General features: G+C 42.0%; 1 protein-coding gene across 1 annotated transcript in view; it reads left to right on the top strand.

Annotated features, from left to right (window-relative positions):
• Positions 1-21,564: 21,564 nt before the first annotated feature.
• Positions 21,565-26,739, top strand: part of SLC22A16 (solute carrier family 22 member 16) — a 47,690-nt gene continuing 42,515 nt past the window's right edge. Inside the window, exons 1-2 of the mRNA XM_077780042.1 lie at positions 21,565-21,620; positions 23,302-23,388. Of these exons, the coding sequence (XP_077636168.1) occupies positions 21,565-21,620; positions 23,302-23,388 (143 nt within the window). The remainder of the gene's footprint in view (positions 21,621-23,301; positions 23,389-26,739) is intronic.

The following is a 26,739-nucleotide window of genomic DNA, read 5'->3' as shown; positions in this document are numbered from 1 at the left end:
AATGTTTTCAAATGACAAAACATTGCAAAGTAAGTGGCCGTAATTAACGCCTCTGAAATATCCATTTAAAAATGGTTAAGATGGCAAACTTCATGTCCGACAGAAGTCCTCTCCTCAAACTTTGAAAGCTCCCAGTGAAAACCTGTTCTTGGAGGTGGCGGGGAGAAGCAATCTTCCCTGGGAGTTTGCCTGCACCTTGTGCTCATCCACACAGGCCTGGTGATAGGGGAGCCTGGGACCGAGCCGGGCAGCAAGTGGCAAAGGGAAGGGCTCCAGGGAGGCCTGGAGATGGGCCTGCCCCTCACAAGTGTGATGCGCATTAGTTGCTGATTTCAACCATCCCAGTCCTTCTCAATTCCAGTGATGGGTGGGCCTTACTCTGGGCCAGGTTCCCCAGGGGACAGGGATGTCTGTCTTCCTACCCCCTGCAGAGATGGGTGTGGTACTGGCCAAGGTACTATTCAGCTGAGGCCTGAAGGGGGAGGTGGGGCTGACATGCTGGGGAGACTGTGTCCTCCGGAAGTCCACACTCCACCCAGTTTTCCTGTGACCACAGCGACTTGTGGCCACAGAGATGACTGCTGAGTAGGGTGGCCCTCCGGGAGAGCACAGCTCTGACAGGGTCCTCCACCACCAATGCTGTAATTCCCCAGCCCCTGGGCCTCTCTCGGTCACGGCCTCTTCCCCCCGCCCCCGGCAAAGCGCCAAGTCCTTTGCTTCTCTCTCACTTGGTGCACGTCTCTCCTTTCCTTCTCATTCCCGATAAGGGTGTCCCTCGGGTCTTTTTCTCTCTTGGTCTGCCCACTGCCTGCCCGGCTGGCCAGGTCTTCGTGCCTGCTCACTGCATGCAGAGCACCTTCCAGGCTCCTTGGCCACCACCCCGTGCCCTCTGTAACTTGGTCCTCCATCAGCTCCTGGTCTCTGCATAAACCTCCCTTTCTGGCCACATTGGGCTATTGTTTCCTTAACACGTGGCTCTAGGTTCTTGCTCATCCCGTTTCCTCCACCTGAAATGGTGTCCCCACTGAGCTAACCACGCACTGCCTTTGAGACCTAGCTTTCTTACTTTCTCCACGAAGCCATTTCTACTTACTGCAGTCCACAGTGCCTTCTCTGTCCTGTGAAAGCTTCTGGTTCGGTAGATTTGTCCCTGGCTCTTACTCACTTTTCATCTGTCACTGACAATTTTCATGGATGTAGGTACACTCTCGGTCACTCTTTCATACATTTGTTCAGAAAAAAGTGCAACCATGTGCCAGGCATTTGAATATAAAGATGAGTAAGACCTAGGTCCTGCCTTCTAGGAGCTTCGGGTGTGGTGTATGTGCTGTGTGTCGCCCATTGGCTCTTCCACATCCATCCTCTGCCCTGCTCATGCCTGTACGGGGCCATCTAACGGCCCTATTGCCTCCCCCCCCCCNCCCCCCCCCCCCCCCCCCCGGTTCTAGTGGGCTCTGCCAGTGGAGATCGCCTGTAGGGCAGCAAGGCTGTGTGGTAGCCATCCTGCCTTGTCGGCTCCTTGCCGTGGAATTGCCCTGCTTGGGCTGTGTCACTGCTTTTTCTCTCTGGGTCTAGTAACTGTCGACTGCCTTCAATCCTCAGGCAAGGGGTGGTAACTGTGCCCGCTGTCACCAGCCCCCGGCGGTTTTACCGTCCATCCCCGTGGCTTCCCCGCGCTCTGCCCACACCTTTGCGGGTGGTTGTCCACGTCCCAACGTGTGAGCCATCCACCCCCCTGACCTGTATGGGTGGAAAGCCTTTCCCAGGCGGAAGCTAGAAAACAGAAGCTCCTAGTCTGAGTGCGGGAGACACTGCCACGCGGTGTAACCTCCGCATATCAGAGTCTCATGCCACAGAGCGGATGCCCAATGACCTCTTTGGCTTTCATGTTTATAAAAGAAATTTATGCTAACTTAACCCATACCCACTCTACTTCTCATATGGAACATTTCATCATTGCAAGGCTACAAATATAATTTAAAAATTTAAAAAGCATGCTTTACTGAGGAGCTTCTGGCTAAGAACTTTGTACCTGTGCCCCGAGGGCTCTGGGGCAGGACTCCAGCTGGGTGGTGTAAGACTTGCTGTCCTCACGTGGGTGGCAGTTGCTTGANGAGTCCCGTGTCAGGCTCTGTGCTGACAGCCAGCTGAGAGCCTGGAGCCTGTTTTGGATTCTGTATCTCCCTCTCTCTCTGACCCTCCCCTGCTCACGCTGTCTGTCTGTCTCTCTCTCAGGAATAAATAAAACATTAAAAAAAAAAAGTAGCAGGAACTACCAAGGGCTTTGGTGCAGGTGGATCAGAACTGTGTTTGAAGCAGAACAATGTATTAACAATATGTGAAACAGAATGGAAGGTAAAGAGAGTGGAGGCAGGGAAATCTGTGAGGAGTCCACCGGTGTCCACCAGGCTGATGCAGGAAGGCAGGCATTAGCATCTGGAGAGGGTAAGAATGGAAAAGACGTCATGGGGGCAGGGGAGAGCTACTGTAGAGACAAAAGCTACGGGATCAGAGTGCATATGGAAGGCAAAGATGGTGCCAACATTTCCACACAGGGTGAGTTGGGGGGTGATAGTCCAGATATGGGAAGCACAAGCTTAAAAGAGACCATGAGAGCCTTTTGGACATACTGAGTTTGGGGTTGTCAATGGGACGTGTAGGTTGTCAGTGGGACTGGGGTTGCTTAGAAGGCGAATGGATGTGTGCATCTGAGACTCAAAGGCTTAAACTATTAGCCAAGCTTTTAGGTCAGGTCATCTGCATTGAGGGGTTGGTTGGAGCCGTGACACTGGATAAAAATATGAGAGATTTCCAGGGGAGCAATCAAAACTAAGGGGAACAAGGCAAGTCCTTAAAGAATACTGATTTAGGGAATGGGAAGAAGGGGTTAGAGAAATAGTCCACCCAGAAAAGAACAGGGGCCCAGGAAGCCAAGGGAACAGTTTTAAAAAGGGAGTGGTCAGCAGTATCCAAATTGGAGAAGGGACAGAGAAGGTTGACGATGGAGGGTGCCCATCTTTGAGAGAACGTGTACAGGACAGGGGTGAGGACATACAGGACAATGTTTTCAAATGACAAAACATTGCAAAGTAAGTGGCCGTAATTAACGCCTCTGAAATATCCATTTAAAAATGGTTAAGATGGCAAACTTCATGTCCGACAGAAGTCCTCTCCTCAAACTTTGAAAGCTCCCAGTGAAAACCTGTTCTTGGAGGTGGCGGGGAGAAGCAATCTTCCCTGGGAGTTTGCCTGCACCTTGTGCTCATCCACACAGGCCTGGTGATAGGGGAGCCTGGGACCGAGCCGGGCAGCAAGTGGCAAAGGGAAGGGCTCCAGGGAGGCCTGGAGATGGGCCTGCCCCTCACAAGTGTGATGCGCATTAGTTGCTGATTTCAACCATCCCAGTCCTTCTCAATTCCAGTGATGGGTGGGCCTTACTCTGGGCCAGGTTCCCCAGGGGACAGGGATGTCTGTCTTCCTACCCCCTGCAGAGATGGGTGTGGTACTGGCCAAGGTACTATTCAGCTGAGGCCTGAAGGGGGAGGTGGGGCTGACATGCTGGGGAGACTGTGTCCTCCGGAAGTCCACACTCCACCCAGTTTTCCTGTGACCACAGCGACTTGTGGCCACAGAGATGACTGCTGAGTAGGGTGGCCCTCCGGGAGAGCACAGCTCTGACAGGGTCCTCCACCACCAATGCTGTAATTCCCCAGCCCCTGGGCCTCTCTCGGTCACGGCCTCTTCCCCCCGCCCCCGGCAAAGCGCCAAGTCCTTTGCTTCTCTCTCACTTGGTGCACGTCTCTCCTTTCCTTCTCATTCCCGATAAGGGTGTCCCTCGGGTCTTTTTCTCTCTTGGTCTGCCCACTGCCTGCCCGGCTGGCCAGGTCTTCGTGCCTGCTCACTGCATGCAGAGCACCTTCCAGGCTCCTTGGCCACCACCCCGTGCCCTCTGTAACTTGGTCCTCCATCAGCTCCTGGTCTCTGCATAAACCTCCCTTTCTGGCCACATTGGGCTATTGTTTCCTTAACACGTGGCTCTAGGTTCTTGCTCATCCCGTTTCCTCCACCTGAAATGGTGTCCCCACTGAGCTAACCACGCACTGCCTTTGAGACCTAGCTTTCTTACTTTCTCCACGAAGCCATTTCTACTTACTGCAGTCCACAGTGCCTTCTCTGTCCTGTGAAAGCTTCTGGTTCGGTAGATTTGTCCCTGGCTCTTACTCACTTTTCATCTGTCACTGACAATTTTCATGGATGTAGGTACACTCTCGGTCACTCTTTCATACATTTGTTCAGAAAAAAGTGCAACCATGTGCCAGGCATTTGAATATAAAGATGAGTAAGACCTAGGTCCTGCCTTCTAGGAGCTTCGGGTGTGGTGTATGTGCTGTGTGTCGCCCATTGGCTCTTCCACATCCATCCTCTGCCCTGCTCATGCCTGTACGGGGCCATCTAACGGCCCTATTGCCTCCCCACACCCCNCCCCCCGGTTCTAGTGGGCTCTGCCAGTGGAGATCGCCTGTAGGGCAGCAAGGCTGTGTGGTAGCCATCCTGCCTTGTCGGCTCCTTGCCGTGGAATTGCCCTGCTTGGGCTGTGTCACTGCTTTTTCTCTCTGGGTCTAGTAACTGTCGACTGCCTTCAATCCTCAGGCAAGGGGTGGTAACTGTGCCCGCTGTCACCAGCCCCCGGCGGTTTTACCGTCCATCCCCGTGGCTTCCCCGCGCTCTGCCCACACCTTTGCGGGTGGTTGTCCACGTCCCAACGTGTGAGCCATCCACCCCCCTGACCTGTATGGGTGGAAAGCCTTTCCCAGGCGGAAGCTAGAAAACAGAGGCTCCTAGTCTGAGTGCGGGAGACACTGCCACGCGGTGTAACCTCCGCATATCAGAGTCTCATGCCACAGAGCGGATGCCCAATGACCTCTTTGGCTTTCATGTTTATAAAAGAAATTTATGCTAACTTAACCCATACCCACTCTACTTCTCATATGGAACATTTCATCATTGCAAGGCTACAAATATAATTTAAAAATTTAAAAAGCATGCTTTACTGAGGAGCTTCTGGCTAAGAACTTTGTACCTGTGCCCCGAGGGCTCTGGGGCAGGACTCCAGCTGGGTGGTGTAAGACTTGCTGTCCTCACGTGGGTGGCAGTTGCTTGAACAGGGACTGTTTCCTTTCATTAACAGAGCAAAGCCTGGCTGTCAGCGGGCAGCAATAGCCGTAGGACAAGAAGCAACCAAATCTGACTCTGAAACATCCTGTCCTCGCCTCAAGCAAACTTCCCTCGTAGGGTTTTTCCAGAAGGATGGTAATCAGCCAAGGAGAGCCCCCCTGAAGGGGAATTCTGGTGAAGTTGATCTAATGTGTTCTGAACATTCAGCTACCCTAAAACTGCCCCAAACACTGTTTCCTACAAAGTGGAATGCAGTATCCAGAAGGATGGTCTTGGACTTCACCCATGAGTTTAGTTTTCGAAACACCTAAAGGATTGCCAATATATCTCTAAGGTGAGTGTGAGAGCCAGATTCCAGAGCATTATATCGTCGGTGGAGGCTTTAACACCCCACTTAATGAGAATTTAATAGAAATAAAAGATTGTTCAGCTGGAGTAGATGTATCTAAGAAGTAAACCTTTCTTAAACCCCGCTAATGTACAACCTCAATCCACAACTGGATTCAATTACTGCGGGGAAAGAAAGGCATATTCTCATAAAGCTGCTCTGTTTCCACGCCTGGCTGCGAGCTGGGGCGGTCATGACAAAGACAAGCCTGTGCGTTGTTTTTGGTTGTTTTTCTTTTCAAACTCTTCCACTGGCAGTGCCATGCCCCAAGCCGTTTGGATCAGTTATGTGGGGGCCAGTTTACTTGTTTTGGCTTTCGGCCTTTCTGTCCAGCACTGATGACAGGAGTGAGCCTGTGTCCTGCGTGACGGTGGAACTGATGGGCTACGCAGCATGATTCAGTGCTTGCACTATGCCTGTGTGCCTCTTAGGAACAGTATTGGTGAGGAACATTCTATGGAAAGAGAGTGGGAGAGATTGTAGAGGACTTGAGAAGAGTCTGGCATAAATCAGTCTGGATGTACCTGTTCTCAAATATTAACAATTATTACCTGACAGATAAAGTGCTTACTAGGTGCTATGTGCTACCTTGTCTAAAGAGCTTTACCATCAACTCACTCAATCTTCCCAACAAGCCTCTGAAGCAGGTACCATCATTATCCCTACTTTCAGATGGGAAAACTGAGGCACAGAAAGGTGATGTAATTTGCCTTGGGTTACATGATTAGTAAGTAGCTCAGAGCCCAGCCTCTGGTTCACTACATTGTCAGAGAGTATGTTGCAGAAATTTTACAATCATGATTGGCATTTATTTAACTACTACACATATTCATTGTTCATTATTCTTAATTCATTCTTACCGTATTCTTAATTCGTTATTTTTCTTGACACCACTAACAGACATACTAGTATTGTTAAATATGTATTTTAAATCATACGACTGGGAGACCCATTTGGTCCAGCCTGCCTTGGCTAGGCTAGTAATGATTCCTATGGAAAGGCAGTAGGCTTTCATAAAAGATACTGCATAGAAGGAGGCTAAGAACCTGTTCACTCAGCTATCTGATCAGCAGCTCAGGCTTCCTGCATGGACTTGGCTCTCTGATAGGAAAATCCAGGGCAAACCAAGGAACATAGGTTTAGCCACCAGCTTAATTACTGTGACAGTTGCCAATTTGTTGCCTCTCAGGTCTCGATTCACCCTTCTTTGCTCTGCAGTAATGGGCCTGGATCCTATGAGCGGTTCTCGTTTGCCAGCTAGTGTGGTGGTAAGTTTTGTCAGCAGAAAGTCCTAAAGGGACATTCTGGTTCCGGTGGGCTTGCTTTGTCAGCATCCTGGAGCAGGTACATCTCTTTCCTTCCTATGGGCAGTTTCCCTAGACATTTTTTTTTTAATGTTATTTATTTCTAGGAGAGAGAGAGAGAGAGACAGCTGAGCAGGGGAGGGTCAGAGAGAGAGGGAGACACAGACTCTGAAATTGGCTCCAGGCTCTGAGCTGGCAGTCAGCACAGTGCCCGACGCGGGGCTCGAACCCACGAACCGCGAGATCATGACCTAAGCGAAAGTCGGACGCTTAACTAAGCCACCCAGGCGCCCCTCCCTGGACATTTTAATGATTTCTGCTGGAACTCTCACAGGAGGTTCTTAAGAGAGTGGCCAAAAGGGAGGTTATCTCCCCGTGGGTGGCTTCCCTGGCACCCCATTCGATTGCTTTGTAGTGATTTTGGAACAATGTATCTCACTCAACGGATGGCTTTCTCAGCACTCCAGACAGCAGGTTTCTGGAAAGTCCCATCAGTGCAGCCCCTTCTGTACTTTTCCACCATGCAGAGAACCGCATCTGGCCCTCTCCAATAAGGTCCAGATCTCAGCCCTGAGAGGTGACAGCCTCTTCCTGAATGTTCCATATCAGCCATAAGGGTGATAGCCACTATGTGTGTCTGTTATTACTATTTTCCTTAGAGCTCTCTTTACCTCTTACTAGCCAATCTCTTGTTCCTCCAATTCCCTGTTAATAATTCTTTATAGCTAACTTCCCTAGTAGAAATTACTGTGTAATTTCTGTCTCTTGTTTGGACTCTAATATATTTACCATATTTTTTTAGTCTGCCGTTTTAAATAGAGGTGTATCTTTTCCATGGAAAGACATGTAAGAATTCATGGGAATGAAAACAACATAAAAAGTTTCACCATAAATTTACTAATAAACACTAATAAATAATAAATTTACTAATTAGTTAGAAAACTATTCTTTAAAAATTCTTAGCTGCATGTCTGGGTACCTCTTACATAATTATTACCCTTGTACATAATTGAGTCTGTAGTCTATGTTTATCAGTCTGACATTATTTAAGTCATTTGATCCAATCTCATAATCCATATGGAGCCACGGTCCACACAGGCTTGCATTTATCATCAGCTATGGCAAGATCATATTCCTTTTTTTTTTTTCAGATGCTGAAGTTTGCTTAACTAGTTCCTAATTGGTGGATGCTTGGGTTGGTCCCTGCTTTTCTATTTTAAAAACTACATCTTAAAATATCTTCGTTGAAGTTGTGTCAACCCCACCTAATTTTTTTCTCTCGTCTCTCCCTTTCGTTTCTCTAATAGCGAGCTCACACATTAGACAAGAGATTATAGGGAAAGGAAGGAGAAATACAGGGAGAATGTTGCCCCAAGAAGGATGATGGAGCTTTTTACAAGAGTAAAGGCTTCCAGGAGCCCCAGGTTATGCTCTGGAATAGAGTACTCTGTCCAGAACACAGCCAGTGTCTGGGGCAGGGGACAATAATTGGTTGGTTGAGGGGAAGGGGAGACTAAGTTTTGGGAAGAAAGTCATTCCAGAGACCCAGACTATCTTTTCTTGAGTCTCTCCTATTGTAACTTGTGACTAATGCATTAGTCATACCGAGCACGTGGAAACTGCACAATATATACTAGAAAAACATTTTAGTTCTCAAGAATAGCCTCAAAATCAGACAATGCTTGAAGTAATTGAGAGTGGGAAGCACATTGTGATTACTGCTCTCTGACATTTTAAACCACCAATAACTCAATTGTTTCCTGAATTCCCATGGAGTCAGGAATACCAAATACCCTCTTTGTCACTCAACTAAGTAAATGCTAAACTCCTGCTTAAATTTTTTTTCCCCAAAAAACCATTCTTGGTATGATGCCCAGAAAGAAGCTTAGGCATAGCACCCTTCTTATTGTTCATTTTTCGTTCACATATCATGTTTATCTAAAAATTACTTATTCCACACTCATTCTTTTTTTTTTTATGTTTATTTACTTTTGAGAGAGAGACAGAGTGTGCAGGGGAGGGCAGAGAGAGAGAGAGACACAGAATCGGAAGGAGGCTCCAGGCTCTGAGCTAGCTGTCAGCACAGAGCCTGATGCAGGGCTCCAACCCACGAACTGTGAGATCATGACCTGAGCCAAAGTCAGACACTCAACCAACTGAGCCACCCAGGCGCCCCTATTCCATACTCATTCTTTTTTTTTTTTTAATAGTTTATTGTCAAATTAGTTTCCACATAACACTCAGTGCTCATCCCCACAAGTGTCTTCCTCCATGCCTTAAAAGTAGTTTTGCAGCACATGCAATTCTTGGTTATTTTCTCTTATCACGTTGAAGATATTATTTTACCGTTTTCTGGTTTCTGTTTCTGTTAACACCTTTATACGTGTCTGCTGACAACCTAATTGTTTCTTTGTAGGTGATCTGCCTTTTTTCTGCTTGATGCCTTCAAGATCTTCTTTTTTGAGTCTAGTATTCTGCAGTTTTATGACAATGTGTCTGAGTATAGATTTAAAAAAAATTTTTTTTAATCCTGCATCCCTATGTTGTGCTCCTCTATCTCTTCATTTTGGACATTCTAATTCATTATCTTTGAATAATGCCTTTCACCTATTCTCTCTAGTCTTTCTGGGACTCTTCTGATCAGCATATTAAATTTCTTATTCCATCTTCTTTCATATTTTCTATCTTCCTGTGTCTCTGTGCTGTAGTCTGGGTAATTTCTCCAGGCACATTAGTTAAATCTCTTTTCAACTCTGTCTTATTTACTGTTTATCCAGCCATTGTGTTGTTAATTACGACAATGACATTTTTTACTCATAAATGTTTTACTTGTCTTTTTCTCAACACTGCCTGGTCATATGTCTTACTCTCTTGGTGCTTTTACAACTATGATTCCATCTTGGAATATTTCATATATAGTTTTAAAAACTTCGCATTTGATAATTCCAGTACTAAAGCCCTGGAAGTATAAATGTATTATCTGTTCTTCCTGGTTTCTCTTACATCTTGTGGCTTATTTTCTTGCTGTTTGGTAATGTTTGATTCTGAACTCATTTTGCTTCATCTTGGGAGTGCTGAGGGCCTAAATTAGAGTTATTTACTCTAAAACAGGTTTTCATTTGCTTCCTCCAGGGCTAGCAGGCTGATCTAGCTCCCATCAAGGGTTAGAGTTTAAAGCAGGACTTGAATTTGGCTTTTGCGCCTCGCAGTGGGCCCAGGACTCAGGGTTCAATTTGGTCCTGTACTTACCACCCTTACTTGGATTTTATCTCACTGCTTATTTCTTTGGACTCTGGAAGATGCCTTTTCTATCTGCAAGCCCAGTATTGTACATTAAAAATGACCCTGTCTTGGGGCAACCTGGGTGGCTCAGTCTGTTGGGCGTCTGACTTCAGTTCAGGTCATGATCTTGTGGTTTGTGGGTTCAAGTCCCACATTGGGCTCTGTGCTGATGGCTTGGAGCCTGGGGCCTGCGTTGAATTCTGTAGCTCCCTCTCTCTTTACCCTACCCCACTCACACTCTGTCTCCCTCTCTCTCTAAAAAAATATTAAAAAATTTTTTTAAATGACACTGTGTTTGGGACCTAATAGGATTGTAGCAGGAGAGCCTTCAGATGATCGGCTCTGCCATGATACTGGGAATGGATATTATGTGTTCATAATATTCAGGGCGTATGGACACAGCAGCAAGATATACACATGCAGAAGCAAACACAGCCTGTATGTCAACATTTTAAGATGAAATAAAGATATGAGAAAGAAAATTTCAAGGCTCTCTGTCACTCTTCATATATATGTGTGTGTGTATACATACATTATATATATATAATACGGTTAGAGAGGAGTGAAGAGCTGATACCCGGAGTAGGTATAATGTTTCCTGTAAGGGACTGAAGCTGGTATTCAGGGTGGAGTAAACAGCATTATCAGAGGCACCAAGAGGGAATAAATAAGGGCTTATCTTTGAGTCTGTTTATAAACCAGGCTTCACCTCACTGTGATTTTATTCCTCTGGCTTCATAATTATAAGACTTAGCTAGTAATTTTTCATATGAATATCCCTTTTAAAAGTCCCCTGTAATTTCCTTATTTACAAGAAGGGCATTCATTAGAGTCCTCCTGAGCTTATCAGGTGGCTTACATACGTGTACACCGAATGAATGAACCATGTCATTTACCCTCCTTGATGACTTTGCATTAAGGGTGCTGAAATCAAACAACAGCACCTCAAAGACACACACCTTGTTTCCTACTTCTGTGTGCAAAATGAATGCTTTTTCCTTGCAATAGCCACTTACTGAGGAGAGTTTCTAGAATACTGGTTTCTGTTTTTTAACACTAAAATTCCCTCTGACACAAATATGCCTCCCCCTTGGTATGGAAAGTCTGTTTGGCTCAGCTCCATCCAGATCTTTGGTGTCGTCCTAAACTTTGTCGTTTTCTCTAGTCTTCAAAACAAGACGATCCAAAACAGGACCTACTTCTGGGTTGGAAATTAGTTGTAGAAAATCTGGGCTCTGAACAAAAACCACATTTGAAAGACTATGTCTTTTCTTTTATTGGCTTTTGCTCTAAAAAGCAAATGCTGAAAAACAGCTGTTAGCTGTTTATACAGTATTTTTTATTTAAGTGTTAGACAATAGCTGTTTTCTTCTCCACTTAGAATGGCACATTTTTTCTTGGGCCATTTAAGCCCTCTCTCCGTGTGGCCACAAGTATTGGTATGCACCCCCTCCCTCTCCCTAGGTTTCTGGAGGAGATTAAGGAGTCTTTCTTTCCTTCTTTCCTTTTCTTTCTTTTTTTCTTTTTCTTTTTCTTTTTCATTTCTTTCCTTCCTTCCTTCCTTTCTTCAGTTTCTGCTTTTTTGGTCTTGAAGTCAAACTTTGGTTTTTCAGAATAGATGGCTGAGTTCCTTACTAGGTCAGAGCTCTGCAGATGACCTTTGGGGCCAATTTGACACAGGTACTCACACAAGACACTCTAGAGGAGGTTTCTATAGGTGCAAAGTGTCTATAGGTTTGTGGCTAGATAATATAAACCCAATTAGATATGGACTGAGTTATTGTCATTTACTCTCGAGCCCTGAACACTGATGGTTGGTTTCTTCCATTTGGAATTCAGAAGATAATTCTTGGCAATCCTTCCTTCCTCAGACATGCTGTAAGGACACCATCCATTATCATCACCCTCATGGTGCAGCACAAAGCAGGATCACGGGACTTCTGGAAGCCTCGCAGATGAATAGAGAGCATCTCTAACCTGCAAAAGGACCCAGCCAAATCATTTTCTTGCATCCTCATTGTCTGTAAGACAATGGTTACAACACCAAGTTCTACGTTATTTCAGGATTTCCTGGGATTTTATTTGCATGCAATCTGCTTCCTTTTAATACATGTAGCTTCATTCAGGTCATCAACTTGCATTGATTTATATATGGGGGAATAGGTTAGTCTATGACTTTTAGCAAGGGCAGCGTCTTGTACCTCGCTAAGAACAGACAGTTGCTGGGTGTCTCTCTCTGAGATATTAGCCATTTAGATTCTACCTAAAGAACACTGAGCCTCTTCATTTGTCACTTTATCACATCATGAGCCAGGCTACCTCTAAATCCATTTTTAGAACTTGGAGATTTCTTACCAGGTGGCATCTGAGAAGCATTGTTGAAATAAAGATGCAGCTGGGTGAAAAACAATTTTTGTACCTTTCACTAGGACTGTAGGTATTTGCAAATCTGCAATGATAATGTCACCTCCAACTCCTTAGTAACACTCTAGAGGTATTCCTCAATCTTCTTTCTTTTTTGTCACACATGAAAAACCTTTTTTTGCTGCTATTTAATAAGGAAAACCACATTATCAGTTTTAAATTAAATTAGTTTATTTTTATTGTAATTTCAATATAATTAACTTACAGGGTTATATTAGTTTCAGTACAATAGAAGGATCTAACAATTCTGTAGATTACTCAGTACTCATCATGATAAATATACTTTTAATCCCTCTCACCTACTTATTTCATCCACTCCTGTACCCACATCCTCTCTGGTAACCATCAGTTTATTCTCTGTATTCTCTGGTTTTTTGATTGTCTTTTTTCATTTGTTTTGTTTTGTAAATTCCACATATGAGTGAAATCATACAGTATTTGTTTTTCTCTGACTTAATTTCACTTAGCATATTACCCTCTAGATCCATCTGTGTCACTGCAAATGGCATGATTCATTTTTTATGGCTGAAAAATATTCCATTTCATATATACATATACCACATCTTCTTTATTCATTCATCTAACATTGGACACTTGGGCTGTTTCCGTAATTTGGCTGTTGTAAATAATGCTGCAATAAACATAGGGGTGCATATATCTTTTTGAATTAGTATTTTCATAGTCTTTGAGTAAATGCCCAGTAGTGGAATTACTGGATCATATGGTAATTCCTTTTTCAACTTTTTGAGGAAGCTCCACACTGTTTTCCACAGTGGCTGGGCCAGTTTGCATTCCTACCAGCAGTGCATGAGGTTTTCTTTTTCTCCACATCCTTGCCAACACTGTTGTTTCTTGTTTTTTTGATATTAGGCATTCTGACAGGTGTGAGGTGACATTGTGGTTTTGATTTGCATTTCCCTGATGATGAGTGATGTTGAGCATCTTTTCACTTGTCTGTTGGGTTGGGGCCATCTGTGTGTCTTCTTTGGAGAAATGTCTGTTCATGTCTTCTGCCCATTCTTAATTGGATGATTTGCCTTTTTGGTATTGAATTGTAGAAGTTCCTTACAGATTTTGGATACTAGTCCTTTATCGGATATATCATCTGCAAATATCTTTTCCTGTTCATTAGGTTGTCTTTTCATTTTCATTGTTGATAGTGGACAACCAAGTAGACAGGGACTTGGGCCACTGTACCACACCACCTGGATGCCAGCTTCCTGAGTGCAGAAGCATCCATCTCAGTCCAGAGATCAGTAATTTACCTTTGAGATCAAATATTTACCTTTGTAAAATACCGTGCCTAGGTTCTGCCTTCTCTCCCTCTGGCATCTGGGTGCAGAGTAGGGGGTGCAGAGGGAAAAGGACATGTCAGACATTACTGACATCTGGCCAGTAATTCTCTTGAGCAGAGAGAGGCCAGTCAGACTTTTCAGAGGAGGGTGATTTCCACTTGCCAATGAAATCCATCTGTGTGTGCATAACTTCTGCCATGCATGCCGTAGATTGCACACGGGCCACAGGTTTATTTGGTTACATTCATGCCCATGTCCACTGTACCTTCACACCCTATGCAAGGATTAAATAAAGTTAAGAATGGTTGCATAACAGTTACTAGTTTCATAGCTGAGAAAGCTATGCATAACAGTGTTTTTAGCTATTTGGTTACCAATCTGCCCTCAGGAACAAGATGGGGCTGATAAAATGTTTATGGGCTAGTAAATTTTTTCTACTAATTTGCAAGGCTATAATAAAACCCATGAACTTGATGGCCTACAGGAAACATAACATGAACCAGGAATGTACTGTGATTTGGAGCTAGAAAGCCTCTTAAGGCCCTACAGGAAATGACTGCGGGAAAGGAGATGAATCACTATTTTAAACAGAAAAGAATGATGCTAAGTTTGTTCTTAACCAGTTATAGTCTGAGAAAATATTTCCCAAAAGGAAATAGTGGAAATATTTTGCTTTCAATTATTCTTGCTTCAAAGGGTAGAACTAATTCAAGTCTATAAGAACAGGGTTCAAATGAAAACAGTTCCGGAAGCACAGTGTATCCTGTTGTGTGATACTTTCAGGATTGTCCGTCGTTTCGTGCAATATACACAGTCACGCTGCGCCCTCTTGTGGTCGAACTATTATTATAATTAGAATTTAGAAGATGCCCTGGCCTATTTTATAGCTATTCCTTAGATTTGTTTCGAGGAATGCTTATTCAAGGGCAAAGATGGTTTGCAGAAAAGGGTCATTGTTGGTGCACTGACAGCATGTACATTTGGGTGGGATTATCCTTATGCTAAGGGGAGCAGGAACTGAAAGGAATCATGACGTTTTCACAAATCCAAAGAAATATCCATTACAGAGAGCTGGCATTTAAATTTTCTGCTTAATGTTAAAATTCACTCATTTAAAATGTTTTATAGTTATCTACATCTATAAATAACAGTAGTTTATATATATTGTCCCATTTTATCTCAGAACTATGGAGTTATATAGGGAACTTGAGGCTCAGAGGTATTAAGTATGTTTGAGTTTAAGCAACTAGTGAATGGCAGAGCTTGGATTTGAATTGATCTTCCCCTGATTCCATAAACCTGCATATTATCCATTGTGCAAAGCTGACTCTCTAGCCAAATAGTTCTCTTTTTAAATGTTTATTTACTAATTTTGAGTGAGTGAGCAAGTGAGAGAGAGAGAGAGAGAGGGAGGGGCAGACAGAGAAAGGGAGAGAGAGAATCCCAAGTAGACCCCACGCTCAACACCTAGCCCAACGTAGGGCTTGATCTCATGACTCCAAGATCATGACCTGAGCTGAAATCAAGAGTCTGACACTCAACTGACTGAGCCACCCAGGCGCCTTTCTAGCCAAATGTTTGAGTGTTTAATACATGTAAGACACTGCTGCTGGGTGCCTTAAAAGTGTAAGATACTCTCTATTCTTCAGGAACTTATAGCCTAAATAGGGAAATAAAAACATCCATGGATACTCAACAGTGAAAAGATTAAAGCTTTACCTTTAAGATCAGGAACAAGACAAGGATGCCCAACTTTTACCACATTTATTCATATGATATTAGATGTCCTGGCTGGAGTAATTAGGGAAGAAAAAGAAATAAAAGGCACCCAAATTAGAAAGGAAGAAGTAAAACTGTCACTATCTGCCAGTGACATAATACTATATATAGAAAAGACCTAAACACCCTACCAAGAAAAACTGTTAAAACAAGGAAATGAATTCAGTAAAGTTGCAGGAAATGAAAAATTAATATACAGAAATCTGTTGCATTTTTTTTTTAAAGATCTTACTTTTAAGTCATCTCTATACCCAGTGCGGGGCTTGAATTTACAACCCCAAGATCAAGACTCACATGCTCTATCAACTCATCCAGCCAGGCACCCAAAAGAAATCTGTTGCATTTCTATACACTAATAATGAACTATCAGAAAGAGAAATTAAAGGGGCATGTGGGTAGCACAGTTTGTTAAGCATCCGACTCTTGATTTTAGCTCAGGTCATGATCTCACAGTTGTGAGATTGAGTCCCACAAGAGTCTCTGAGCTGGGTGTGGAGCCTGCTTGAAATTCTCTTTCTCCCACTCCCTCTGCTCCTCCCCCGCCTGCACCAGTGCTCTCTCGCTCTCTGTCTTTTCTTTTTTTTTTTTAATGTTTTTTTAAATTTATTTCTGAGAGAGAGAGATACAGCATGAGTAGGGGAGGGTCAGAGAGAGGGGGAGATACAGAATCTGAAGCAGGCTCCAGGCTCTGAGCTAGCAGTCAGCACAGAGCCTGACGCGGGGCTCGAACTCATGAACCGTGAGATCATGACCTGAGCCGACTGAGCCACCCAGGCGCCCCGCTCTCTCTTTCTTAAAAGAAAACAAAAAGAAAAAGAAAGAGAAATTAATAAAATAATTCCATTAACAATTGCATCAAAAATAATAAAATACCTAGGAATAAATGTAACCAAGGAGATGAAAGACCTGTACTCTAAAAACTGTAAGACATTGATAAAAGAAATTGAAGACAACACAAAGAAATGGAGGGATATTCATGCTCATGGATTGGAAGAATACTGTCAAAATGTCCATACTATCCAGAGCAATCTAAATTCAATGCAATCTCTGTCAAAAATTCTAATGACAGTTTTCAGACAAATCGAACAATCTTAACATTTGGATAGAACCATAAAAGACCCTAAGCCGTAACAGTCTGAGAAGAACAAAGCTGAAGGCGTCACTCTCCGTTATTTTCAAACTGTGTTACAAAAGAATAGTAATCAAAACAGGAGGATGCTGGCAGGAAAAGAGACACGTAGATCAATGGAACAGAACAGAAACCCGAGAAATAAACCTACGCATCTATGGAACATTAATTTATGACGGAGGACGCAAGAATATACAATGGAGAAAGAACAATCTCTTCAATGAATGATGTTGCGGAAACCGGACAGCTGCATGCAAAAGAGTGAAACTGGATCACTGCCTTACACTATACACAAAAATTTACTCAAACTGGCTTACAGACTTGAATGAAAGTTTCGAAACCTGAAAACTCCTGGAAGAAAACATAAATGGTAAACTCCTTGACATCAATCTTGGATGATTTTTTAGATTTGACACCAAAAGCAAAGGCAAGAAAAGCAAAACTAAACTGCATGAAACTGAAAAGCATCTGCACAGCAAAGGAAACCAAAAACAAAATGAAAAGGCAACACACTGGGTGGGAGAAAATATTTGCGAGTAATATATCCAATTAGGGGTTAATATCCAAAATATGTGAAGAACTCCTATAACTCAATTAGCAAAAAACAAAAATAGCCAATTAAAAAATAAGCAGATGATCTGAATAGACATTTGTCTAAATATCATATACAGATAGCTAATGAGTACATGAAAAGATGCTCAATGTCACCAACCAGGAGGCAAAGCAAAATTATGATGAGATATTACCTCACACCTGTTAGGATGGCTATTACAAAAAGACAAGAGATAACAAATGCTGGTGAGAATGTGGAGAAAAGGGAACCCTTGTGCACTGTTGGTGGGAATGTAAATTGGTGCAACCTCTATGGAAAACAGCATTGACGTTCCTCAAAAAGTTAAAAATCGAGCTATCCCATCTAATGCAGCTATTTCACTTCTGGTATCTATCTAAAGAAAACAAACACACTAACTCAAAAAGATATAATATGTACCACCATGTTCATTGCAGCATTATTTACAATAGTTAAATATGGAAGCAACCTAAGTGTCCACTGACAGATGAAATGGGTTTTAAAAAATGTAAAAGGGGCGTCTGGTGGACTCAGTCAGTAGAATATGCAACTCTTGATCTTGGGATCGTGAGTTCAAGTCCCCCATTGGGTGTGGAGCCTACCTTTAAAAATGTGTGTGTGTGTGTGTGTGTGTGTGTGTGTATGGGTGTGTGGATGTGTATAAAATAGAATATTATAGAATGAAATCTAATCATTTGTGACAACACGGATGGACCTGGAAGGCATTATGCTAAGTGAGGTAAATCACACAGTGAAAGACAAATACTGTCTGATCTCGCTTACATGTCTGAAAAAAAAAAAGAAAACTAAGTTCATAGATAGAATGAACAAGCTGGTGTCAGAGGTGGGGGGTGGGGGAGTGGGCGAAATGGGTGAAGGCAGTCAAAGGCACAAACTTCCAGTTATCAGATAAATAAGTCAGCATGATAACTATAGTTGATAATACTGTATTGTGTATTTGAAAGTTGCTAAGAGAGTAAATCTTAAAAGTTCTCATCATAAGAAAAAATAATTCAGTAACTATGTGTGGTGACAGATGCTAACTAGAATTATTGTGGTGACCATCTCATAGTATATATAAATATCGAATCATTATGTTGTATGCCTGAAACGAATATAATATTGTATAGTAATTATTCTTCAATAAATGTTTAAAAAAGCATACATGGAAAAGATACCACCATGCAAATCAGTATACAAGGAATAGCTTTGTAAACCGTTTGAGAAAAAATTTAGTTATTTTGAGAGAAAGAGAGAGAGAGAGAGAGAGCAAGTGCATGGGAGCAGGAGGGGGCAGAGAGAGAGGGAGAGAGAGGCCCAAGCAGGCTCCATGGTGTCAGCTCAAAGCCAGATGTGGAGCTCAATCCCGTAACCATGAGATCATGACCTGAGCTGAAATCAAGAGTTGGATGCTTGGCTAACTGAGCCACCCAGCACTCTTGTGGAACTATTGTTTATTTTAAACAAATAAATAAACAAAAGATTTGTATGGTCATGTACATTTTCCCCTTATCAGTGCAGAAAAGTTATATACTTTCTTTGAAGCTATAAGAGTTTTCTAACAGTTCCCATGTTTCCAGAGGATCACTCTGGATGTTGTGTTGTGAAAAGACTGGGGTCAGTGAACAAGAAGGAGAGCAGGGAAATGGGCTGAGAGGCCACTGCACTAGCCCAGAGAAGTGGCAAGGATGGTGGTGATACGTGGCTGGAATGGGGTACGTTTTGGAGGTAGAGGTAACATGATTTGCTGATGCTTAAAGGTAGCCTGTTAGAGGAAAAGAAGAGTTAAAGAGAGCCCAGAGTTTGGGGCCTAAACCACTAAGAGATTGAAGGCACCACTCTCTAAGATATAAGACACTGGTGGCTGAACAGCCTTGGGGAGAAGCTCAATTATCATAAATTCTGTTTTGGAAAAAATCTAGGTTCAATGCCCATCAGACTTCCCAGCGGAGATGCCAGGAAATTGGAGTTCAGGGCAAAGCTCAGGGCCGGAGATCTCGATTTGGGACTCACGGGTGTGAAGATGGTATTTAAAACTACGAGACCTATCAGAGAGTGCAGTCACAGTGAGAGGAGGTCCTTGGACCCTTAGAGCATTCCAACATTAGGAACTGGAAAGAGGAAAAAGACCCAATAAAGGACACTGAGAAGGACCAGCCATCAACAGAGGAGGAAGCCCAGGGCGAGAAGACACTAAGATCAAGATACTGAGATATTTTTGTATGCAGAGAGAGGAATGCGGGGGAGAGAGGAGGTAACTGCATGATTGACGACCTTGAGTAGGAGAGAGGAGATGGGGATGCAGCTCACAAGTTGCAGGGCTGGCCTGAGTTAGAAGAGAGTCAGTCCTTCACAGCAGCGAGAGAGTAGATGTGTAGGCGCATGGGTAGATGTGGTGCTGGGAGTGTGTACACGTCCTTGACTAGTTTTTCTCTACTGTGTCCTTGGTGCAGTTAGAAGTATGTGTCAGCCAAGACTGAGGGGCTGGGTGTTGAAGGCAGTCTCACCAGGGGTGAGTGAGAAGCTTTATCTCTCTGCTGGTCAAAGCTGTCGTAGAACATAAGTGAATTGGTAAGAAAAGACTGTTGTGCCTACTGGCAAGGCTGGCTGGTGAGCTGTCTTAGAAAACCAAGGAAATTGAAGGCCAGCTACACAGGTGAAACCTTTACTGAGCAATTCAGTTACCTTTTGTGTATTGCATTCATTCGACAAACGTTGGCCGAGAGCCGCCACCAAGCTAGGAGGTCAAGATGTGATAATGGATGAGATTCCTCCTGGAACATATAACCTATGGATGTGTATTTTCCCGTAAGAATAAGTCTCAACTTAAAACTGAAGTTAAGTGGGAGAAAGGGGAGGATATTCTCAGGTGTCTGCTGAGAGCAGGTGGAGAGAAGGAAGGTTGTGGAAACTGAGGAATAAAGCTGCAGGGGGATGGGAGGCATACATTTCACAAGTTGGAACAAACATTCCTCCTTAAGCTCTACTCTCCTTTTTTCCCAAGTTACACAGAGTTAGATACTACCCACTGCGCTACCAGCTGACTGAGGTCTTTGAGAAGTCCCTTAATTTATGTGCCAAGTACATTCCAGATGAGGTGCTCTCTGTGGCCCCACCCCACGGTGCTGAGATTCTGCCACGGAATCAACTTTTCCATTATGAGCAGTAACTGCAGAAATTGTTTCGTCAAATTGCTGTTAAGAAAATCTATCCCGAATATTAACTGTTTTTGCAAACCTCTCAAATTATCCTTCCCTTTTCTTCTTTCATGGTTCCAGGTAAATCCAAGAAGGTCATCATCAAATAAGCCATAGTTGTAAAAGACACGCGAGCTAAAACCTAGTGTGCCTTGCCCCTCTGCTCTTTGTCGGGGAGTAATCACACCATGAACCCCACGGGGTCCCATTCCATCAGATTCTGCGATTCTTGCTTTGGTTCTTTTCTTTCATTATTCCAAACAGACTCACACTGAGCTCCCACACTTTCAAAAGGACCATTCGTTTTCCCGTACTGCAAAAAGCTGCGTAGTTTTCTACTCAGGGCTGTTTTCCCACGGCACACTTAGGTCTCAAAGCTACATTATCTAATGCTTGTTTGCATGTTATGATTTCCGCTTGCTTCTTTCCAATGCTTTTACTTAATGGATTTTAAGTAAATATAGTTTTTAGCCAATTAAACTTTCCCCCACTTGTTTTTCATCTTTACACAGATTATTTCTTTATTTCATTGGAAAAGAAAACAGTACTAGGCAATGATTAATTCTAGGCAACCACATCAAAGGAGCCATTTAACCATTTCCCATTAAGAGCTAACTAATAAATACTTGATAAAGGCAATAATAATCTTTTTGTTTTATTGTTTGACCTTACAAATGTGTTTGTTCCCCCTGACATCCTTGTGTGGTTTAATCATATTTATTACACAGTGCTAAAAACTAAGTGATTCCAAGTTCCTTCTGCCATTAGAGGGAATTGCTGTGTGATTGCACAAATCATTCTATATTTTACAAGCTGGATTAAATCCTCAAATGCTTTTCTTTGTGGATGGAGATCTATCTATAATTGCATTTTATTCAATTCATTATCTTTGTATCATTAGTGTTCTGTGTTGCAAATAACTCAAAATATCTGAGAAAATAAAGAGAAATATTGGCTTACCTAACAGAAAAGTCCAGAGGTAGTCAGCTTCAGGTAAGGTTTGATCCAGCAAACACTATCATGGAGGAGAAAAGGATTGTAAAGAATGCCAGAGCATTCAGTAATAACAATATTAGGTAAGTTTTTGAGATTTTTGTGATTTTTTTTGTATTTGTCAGCCTTTTGAAATTTATAATGAAAATTTCTTATTCTAAATATTTTTTTTTATCCTCTAGAGTGGTTTCTGCAAATTGCATAAACTTCAGACTTCACAAAACCTGGATCTTTCTCTGCTGAAGAGAAGATGAGAAGGTTGCTCCCAGAAGAAAATATTTTATAAAAAACGAGGGTAAAAGGACATCTAGTGACACAAACAAGACATGACCACTAGGTTTTAAATGTGTTTTGAACTTTTTAGCTTTCATTTCTTCCAAATGGGTCTAATGAATGATTTTTTTGGTGATGAAGCTATTTAAGGCAGGGACTATGGGTTAAACTTTTCTGGTTGTGCCTCCCAGTGATCAGCAAAGTTGTTTATGTATAAAAACATTGATTTATTAATGCTTTTTTCCAAGAATGTGATTCCAAAATGATTATACTTTGTTTTTATTTGACCATACACAAAAGTCTCATAGAGGAGTCCAAGTTCCACAGAGGAGTTCAGTCACAAACTCAAAGGATCCTATACAGAAATACTTTTACAACAACAGCAAAACATGGTTACAGAACACAGCAATGACCTAAGCCTTGGCCACTGATTCTCTTATTTCAAGTAATTGTCTAGTGGCTATGTCCGTGATATTTGTTGAAACAGAACTTTAAAGTAAAAAATCTTGCCAGATATAAGCTTGTTATTATGTTAGAAATTACTATAAGTAACTCAATGTTTCCTAGTATCATTGAAGAGCATGTGTTTATTTTAATTTTTTAAAATTTACCTATTTTTGAAAGACAGAAAGAGAGCACTAGTGGAGGAGGGGCAGAGAGAGAGAGAGAGAGAGAGGGAGGGAGACACAGAATCTGAAGCAGGTTCCAGGCTCTGAGCTGTCAGCACAGAGCCCGATGTGGGGCTTGAACTCCACAAACTGAGATCATGACCTGAGCTGAAGCGGGACGCATAACCACCTAAGCCGCCCAGGCACCCCAGCATGTGTTTATTTTATACATTTTCATAAAGAGTTACTGTGAAATTACTTGGGAGGAAAGGAGTTGAATTAGACTGCTCACCCTGGCCTTTACAGGAAAGGTTTGGGATTCATGTTCAGTTTTGTCATGAGCTGAAATTCATTCTCAGTAAGAAAGGTTGTGACAATGAACTTGGTTAGGTTTGTCTAGAGATTGTTGTCATTGGTCTGGAAAGGTGAAGATCTTACCCTCAAAGAATCTTTTGCTTCTACTAGAAAGTCTTCATGTGGCTGTTATGGGTGATGCTTTGGTATATTATTAAGTAACCATAGTTTGGGTCTCTTGGGGTCTATTTGAAACAACTCCAAACAAACGAGGAGGTACCTTGTTTATACTTTGCTGTTTGCCAAGTGGCCTCTCTCAGCACAGTGTCTTTATTCGTAAAAACCAGAGGCTGTTCCAGAATGATCTCCAAGGTTCAAGCAGCTGTGACAGTCTGTTATTCTAGGATCCTGTGATAGGATATATATTCTAAATACTATATTCTATAGTACTCTATATATTATAATATACAGATAGTCTCAGGCAAATGTTAAAGACTTGATTAACATGAGAAATAGTTCCCTGAAACTCAGGAATCTTCTTCAGCTTATTGTGAATGTACTCACTTTAAATTTTTCTGTGTTTTCCAAGATTTCCTGGAAGCGAGGAGGCTTTTTGTCCCCCTCAGCAGTTAAACCAGCCTGCCTCAGACAATCACCTAGGATTGGGAATATTGATGTAAGTGGGTTTGTAGGCCTCAGAATGGGCGTATCACGCACATTGCTGGGTCCCACTCCCAGAGGTCCTGGCTCAGCTAGTCTGGGGGGGGGTGGGGGCTGAGAACCTGCATTTGTAACAAGTTCCTAGGTGATGCTCCTGCTGTGGGACCGTGCTTAGAGAACTGCTTATTTATTACATTAACTCATTTAGTGGACTCTTCCCTTGAAGGTGGAGGACATTTAAGGTCTGTGGCCATTATGTAGGATTAGGCCTATATATTCTTGTCGCTACTCCTTCCTCCCTTCACACCCTTCCCCAGTCCTGGAAATTCAGAGCTTACTGCAGGAGACAACACAGCCGGGTGGTGGGTGCTCAGTTTCCAGTTTGTGGCGTGAAAGATGGGGGGCAGAACTAGAAAATACTTTCTTCTTTCATCAGCGATTTGTACTGGGAGACTTATCTAGGTTGGCTAGAGCCGATTAGCATGCCTGACCGTTCATCCAGTTAATTCTATAATGGTTTGTGCTTAATCCTGAAATACTGCATTTCATCTGTCTTTTTAGCTATCTGCCCACCCATCCATCTAATTTATAATCACCCCAAGAAAATGGGATATACATATAAATAAAAATTAAAAATATCTAAAATTCATTTAGCTCAAGAAAATCGCCTCCAAACTTTTTCTATAACTAAAGAAACACACATCAATAAGTGGGATCATACTGATCTGAAAGACCCATTGCCATCTGTTGTGAACATCCTTCCATGTTAACAAATATACAACTACATCGTCATTTAATTTTTATTTTAAAATTATATATTATTAATTATAAAAGTAACAATTCCCTAGTGCAAAAACTTGAGACAGTTCAGGAATGTGTAAAAACGGAAAGTCCTGGGGTGGCTGGGTGGCTCAGTTGGTTGAGTGGCTGACTTTTGATTTCAGCTCAGGTTGTGGTTCTTGGGTGGTGGGATCAAGCCCTATGTCAGCTGCATGCTGAGCATAGAGTCTACTTGGGATTCTCTCTCTCTCTCTCTCTCTCTCTTTCTCTCTCTCTCTCACCCCCTGCCTGTATCCCCTGCCTGCATGTGCTCTTGCTCTAAAACAAAACCAAACCAAACCCTGAAAGTCCTATTTTCCCATATCCAAACATCATTTTCAATAGCTGCACGGTATTTTATTATATAGAAAACACTATAATTTAACCAGTCCCCTATGAATAGTTAGCTCTTAAGTTGCCTCCTTTTTTGCTTTCATTATAAATAATACTGTATTGAAATATTTTGCATATAGATATTTGCACATTTCTCTGATTATCTCCTCATTTTAGTGATATTTTAATATCCTTATTGTTATAAGGATAATGAATACTTACCAAATTTGGAAATAATAAAAATATTTTTTACCTAAGGTGGTTAAGACAAGTAGGTAGCTAACTGAAAAAGTTGGTAAAGTGGAATGCCTGGGTGGCTCAGTTGGTTGAGCATCCATCTTTGGCTCAGGTCATGATCTCTTGGTTCATAGGTTCAAGTCCCTCATCAGGCTTGCTGCTATCAGTGCAGATCCCACTTCATATCCTCTGTCCTCCTCTCTGACTCTGCCCCTCCACTGCTTGTGCTCTCTTTCAAAAATAGGGAAACATTTTTAAAAAGTTGATAAAGCAAGGGATCATGAAAAAGAGGAATTTTATGAAAGACACAGATGACTCTAATGCTATTTAAATTGTTCCAGAGCATAAAGAAATAAAATATCCAAATTATTTTACATGAAGCCAGCATTACACTGATAATATGCAATAATGAATACATGAGAAAACCATAGAGCAATCTCACTTATGAATATCAATCCAACAATCCAAGTATTAGCAATCAAACTTCAGTAACACATTAAAAGAATACTAACATTACAGTTAGGAATTCCAGGAATGTAAAGACCATTCAATATTAGGAAATCTTATTTTGTGATAGAAAAAAAATAATATTATCTTTCCAACAGGTACAAGGAAGGCATTTGATCAAATTCAATATCTATGCCTGGTAAAGATACAGTTAGCTTAGCAGTAGTTGAATACTTTCTTAACCTGATTAAATAGATCTATCTTAGTGTAAAAGCCAGAATTGAGTGTAATGAAGGAATAATATATGTTTCCATTAAAGTCGGAAATGAGGCAAGGATGTCTAGTAACACTACAATTATTTAACATCATTCTGCAGGTATTAGCTAATTCAGTTAGGTAAAAGAAAGAAATTAGAGGCATACTGAAAAAAAAAGAAGAGGTTAACATAACCACTATTACAAATGAGGTAATGTTATATTTAGAATAAGAGAGAGTCACCTGACAAATGATGTTAAACAATACAGGAAGTAATTTGGCTCGGTTAACACACACACACACACACACAGTAAACAGCCTTTGAAATATAAAAATAATAAAAAATAATAATCAATTAGAAGATGTAATGGAAGACTCTATTTACATTGTAACTGAAAAAACAAATTAAAAGAAATATGGAAGTTCTAATTAAATAAAATTTTAAGATGTAGAACTACATGAAAAGATGTTCAACACCACTAATCATCAGGGAGATGCAAAGTAAAACTACAATGAGATATCACCTCATACTTGTTAGAATGGCTGGTATGAAAAAGATAATAAGTGTTGGTGAGGATGTGAAGAAAATGTAACCTTCATGACCAGATGGTGGGAATGTAAATTGGTGCATCCATTGTGGAAAATAGTATGGAGCTTCCTTAAAAAATTAAAAATAGAAATACCATATGATCCAGCAGTTCCACTAACTGGGAAGCATTAACTTGAAAAGCTATATGGACCCTATGTAGCATTATGTTCTGCAATAGAAGTTTAGGTAAATGGACTATGGTGTATTCATGCAACGGGAAAATATCATGTAGCTATTTAAGAAAGAAATGTAGTCTGGGCACCTGAGTGGCTTAGTCAGTTCATTGTCTGACACTTGATTTCTACTCAGGTGTTGATCCCAGGGTTGTGGGATCGAGCCTGGGGTGGGGCTCCATGCTCAATGTGAAATCTGCTTGGAATTTTCTCTCTCTCTCTCTCTGCCCCTCCCCCACTCTCTCTTTCTCTCTCAAAATAAATAAACATTTTTTAAAAAAGAGAAATATTTGGCTAGAGACTCAGCTTTGCACAAAGGAAAGTATGCAGGCTTATGGAATCAGGGGAAGAGCAATTCAAATCCCAGCTCTGCCATTCACTAGTTGGTTAAAGTCAAATATACTTAATATCTCTGAGCCTCAGTTTCCCTATATAACCCCATAGGTTATAATTTTGAGATAGAATTAGATAATATATATAAAGTACTGTTATTTATAGATGTGGTTAACTATAT

Source organism: Crocuta crocuta, unplaced genomic scaffold, assembly GCF_008692635.1.
Source record: "Crocuta crocuta isolate KB4526 unplaced genomic scaffold, BGI_CrCroc_1.0 scaffold147, whole genome shotgun sequence".
NCBI lineage: Eukaryota > Metazoa > Chordata > Mammalia > Carnivora > Hyaenidae > Crocuta > Crocuta crocuta.
Note: the sequence above shows the minus strand (reverse complement) of the source record. Positions and strands in the feature narration are given on the sequence as shown.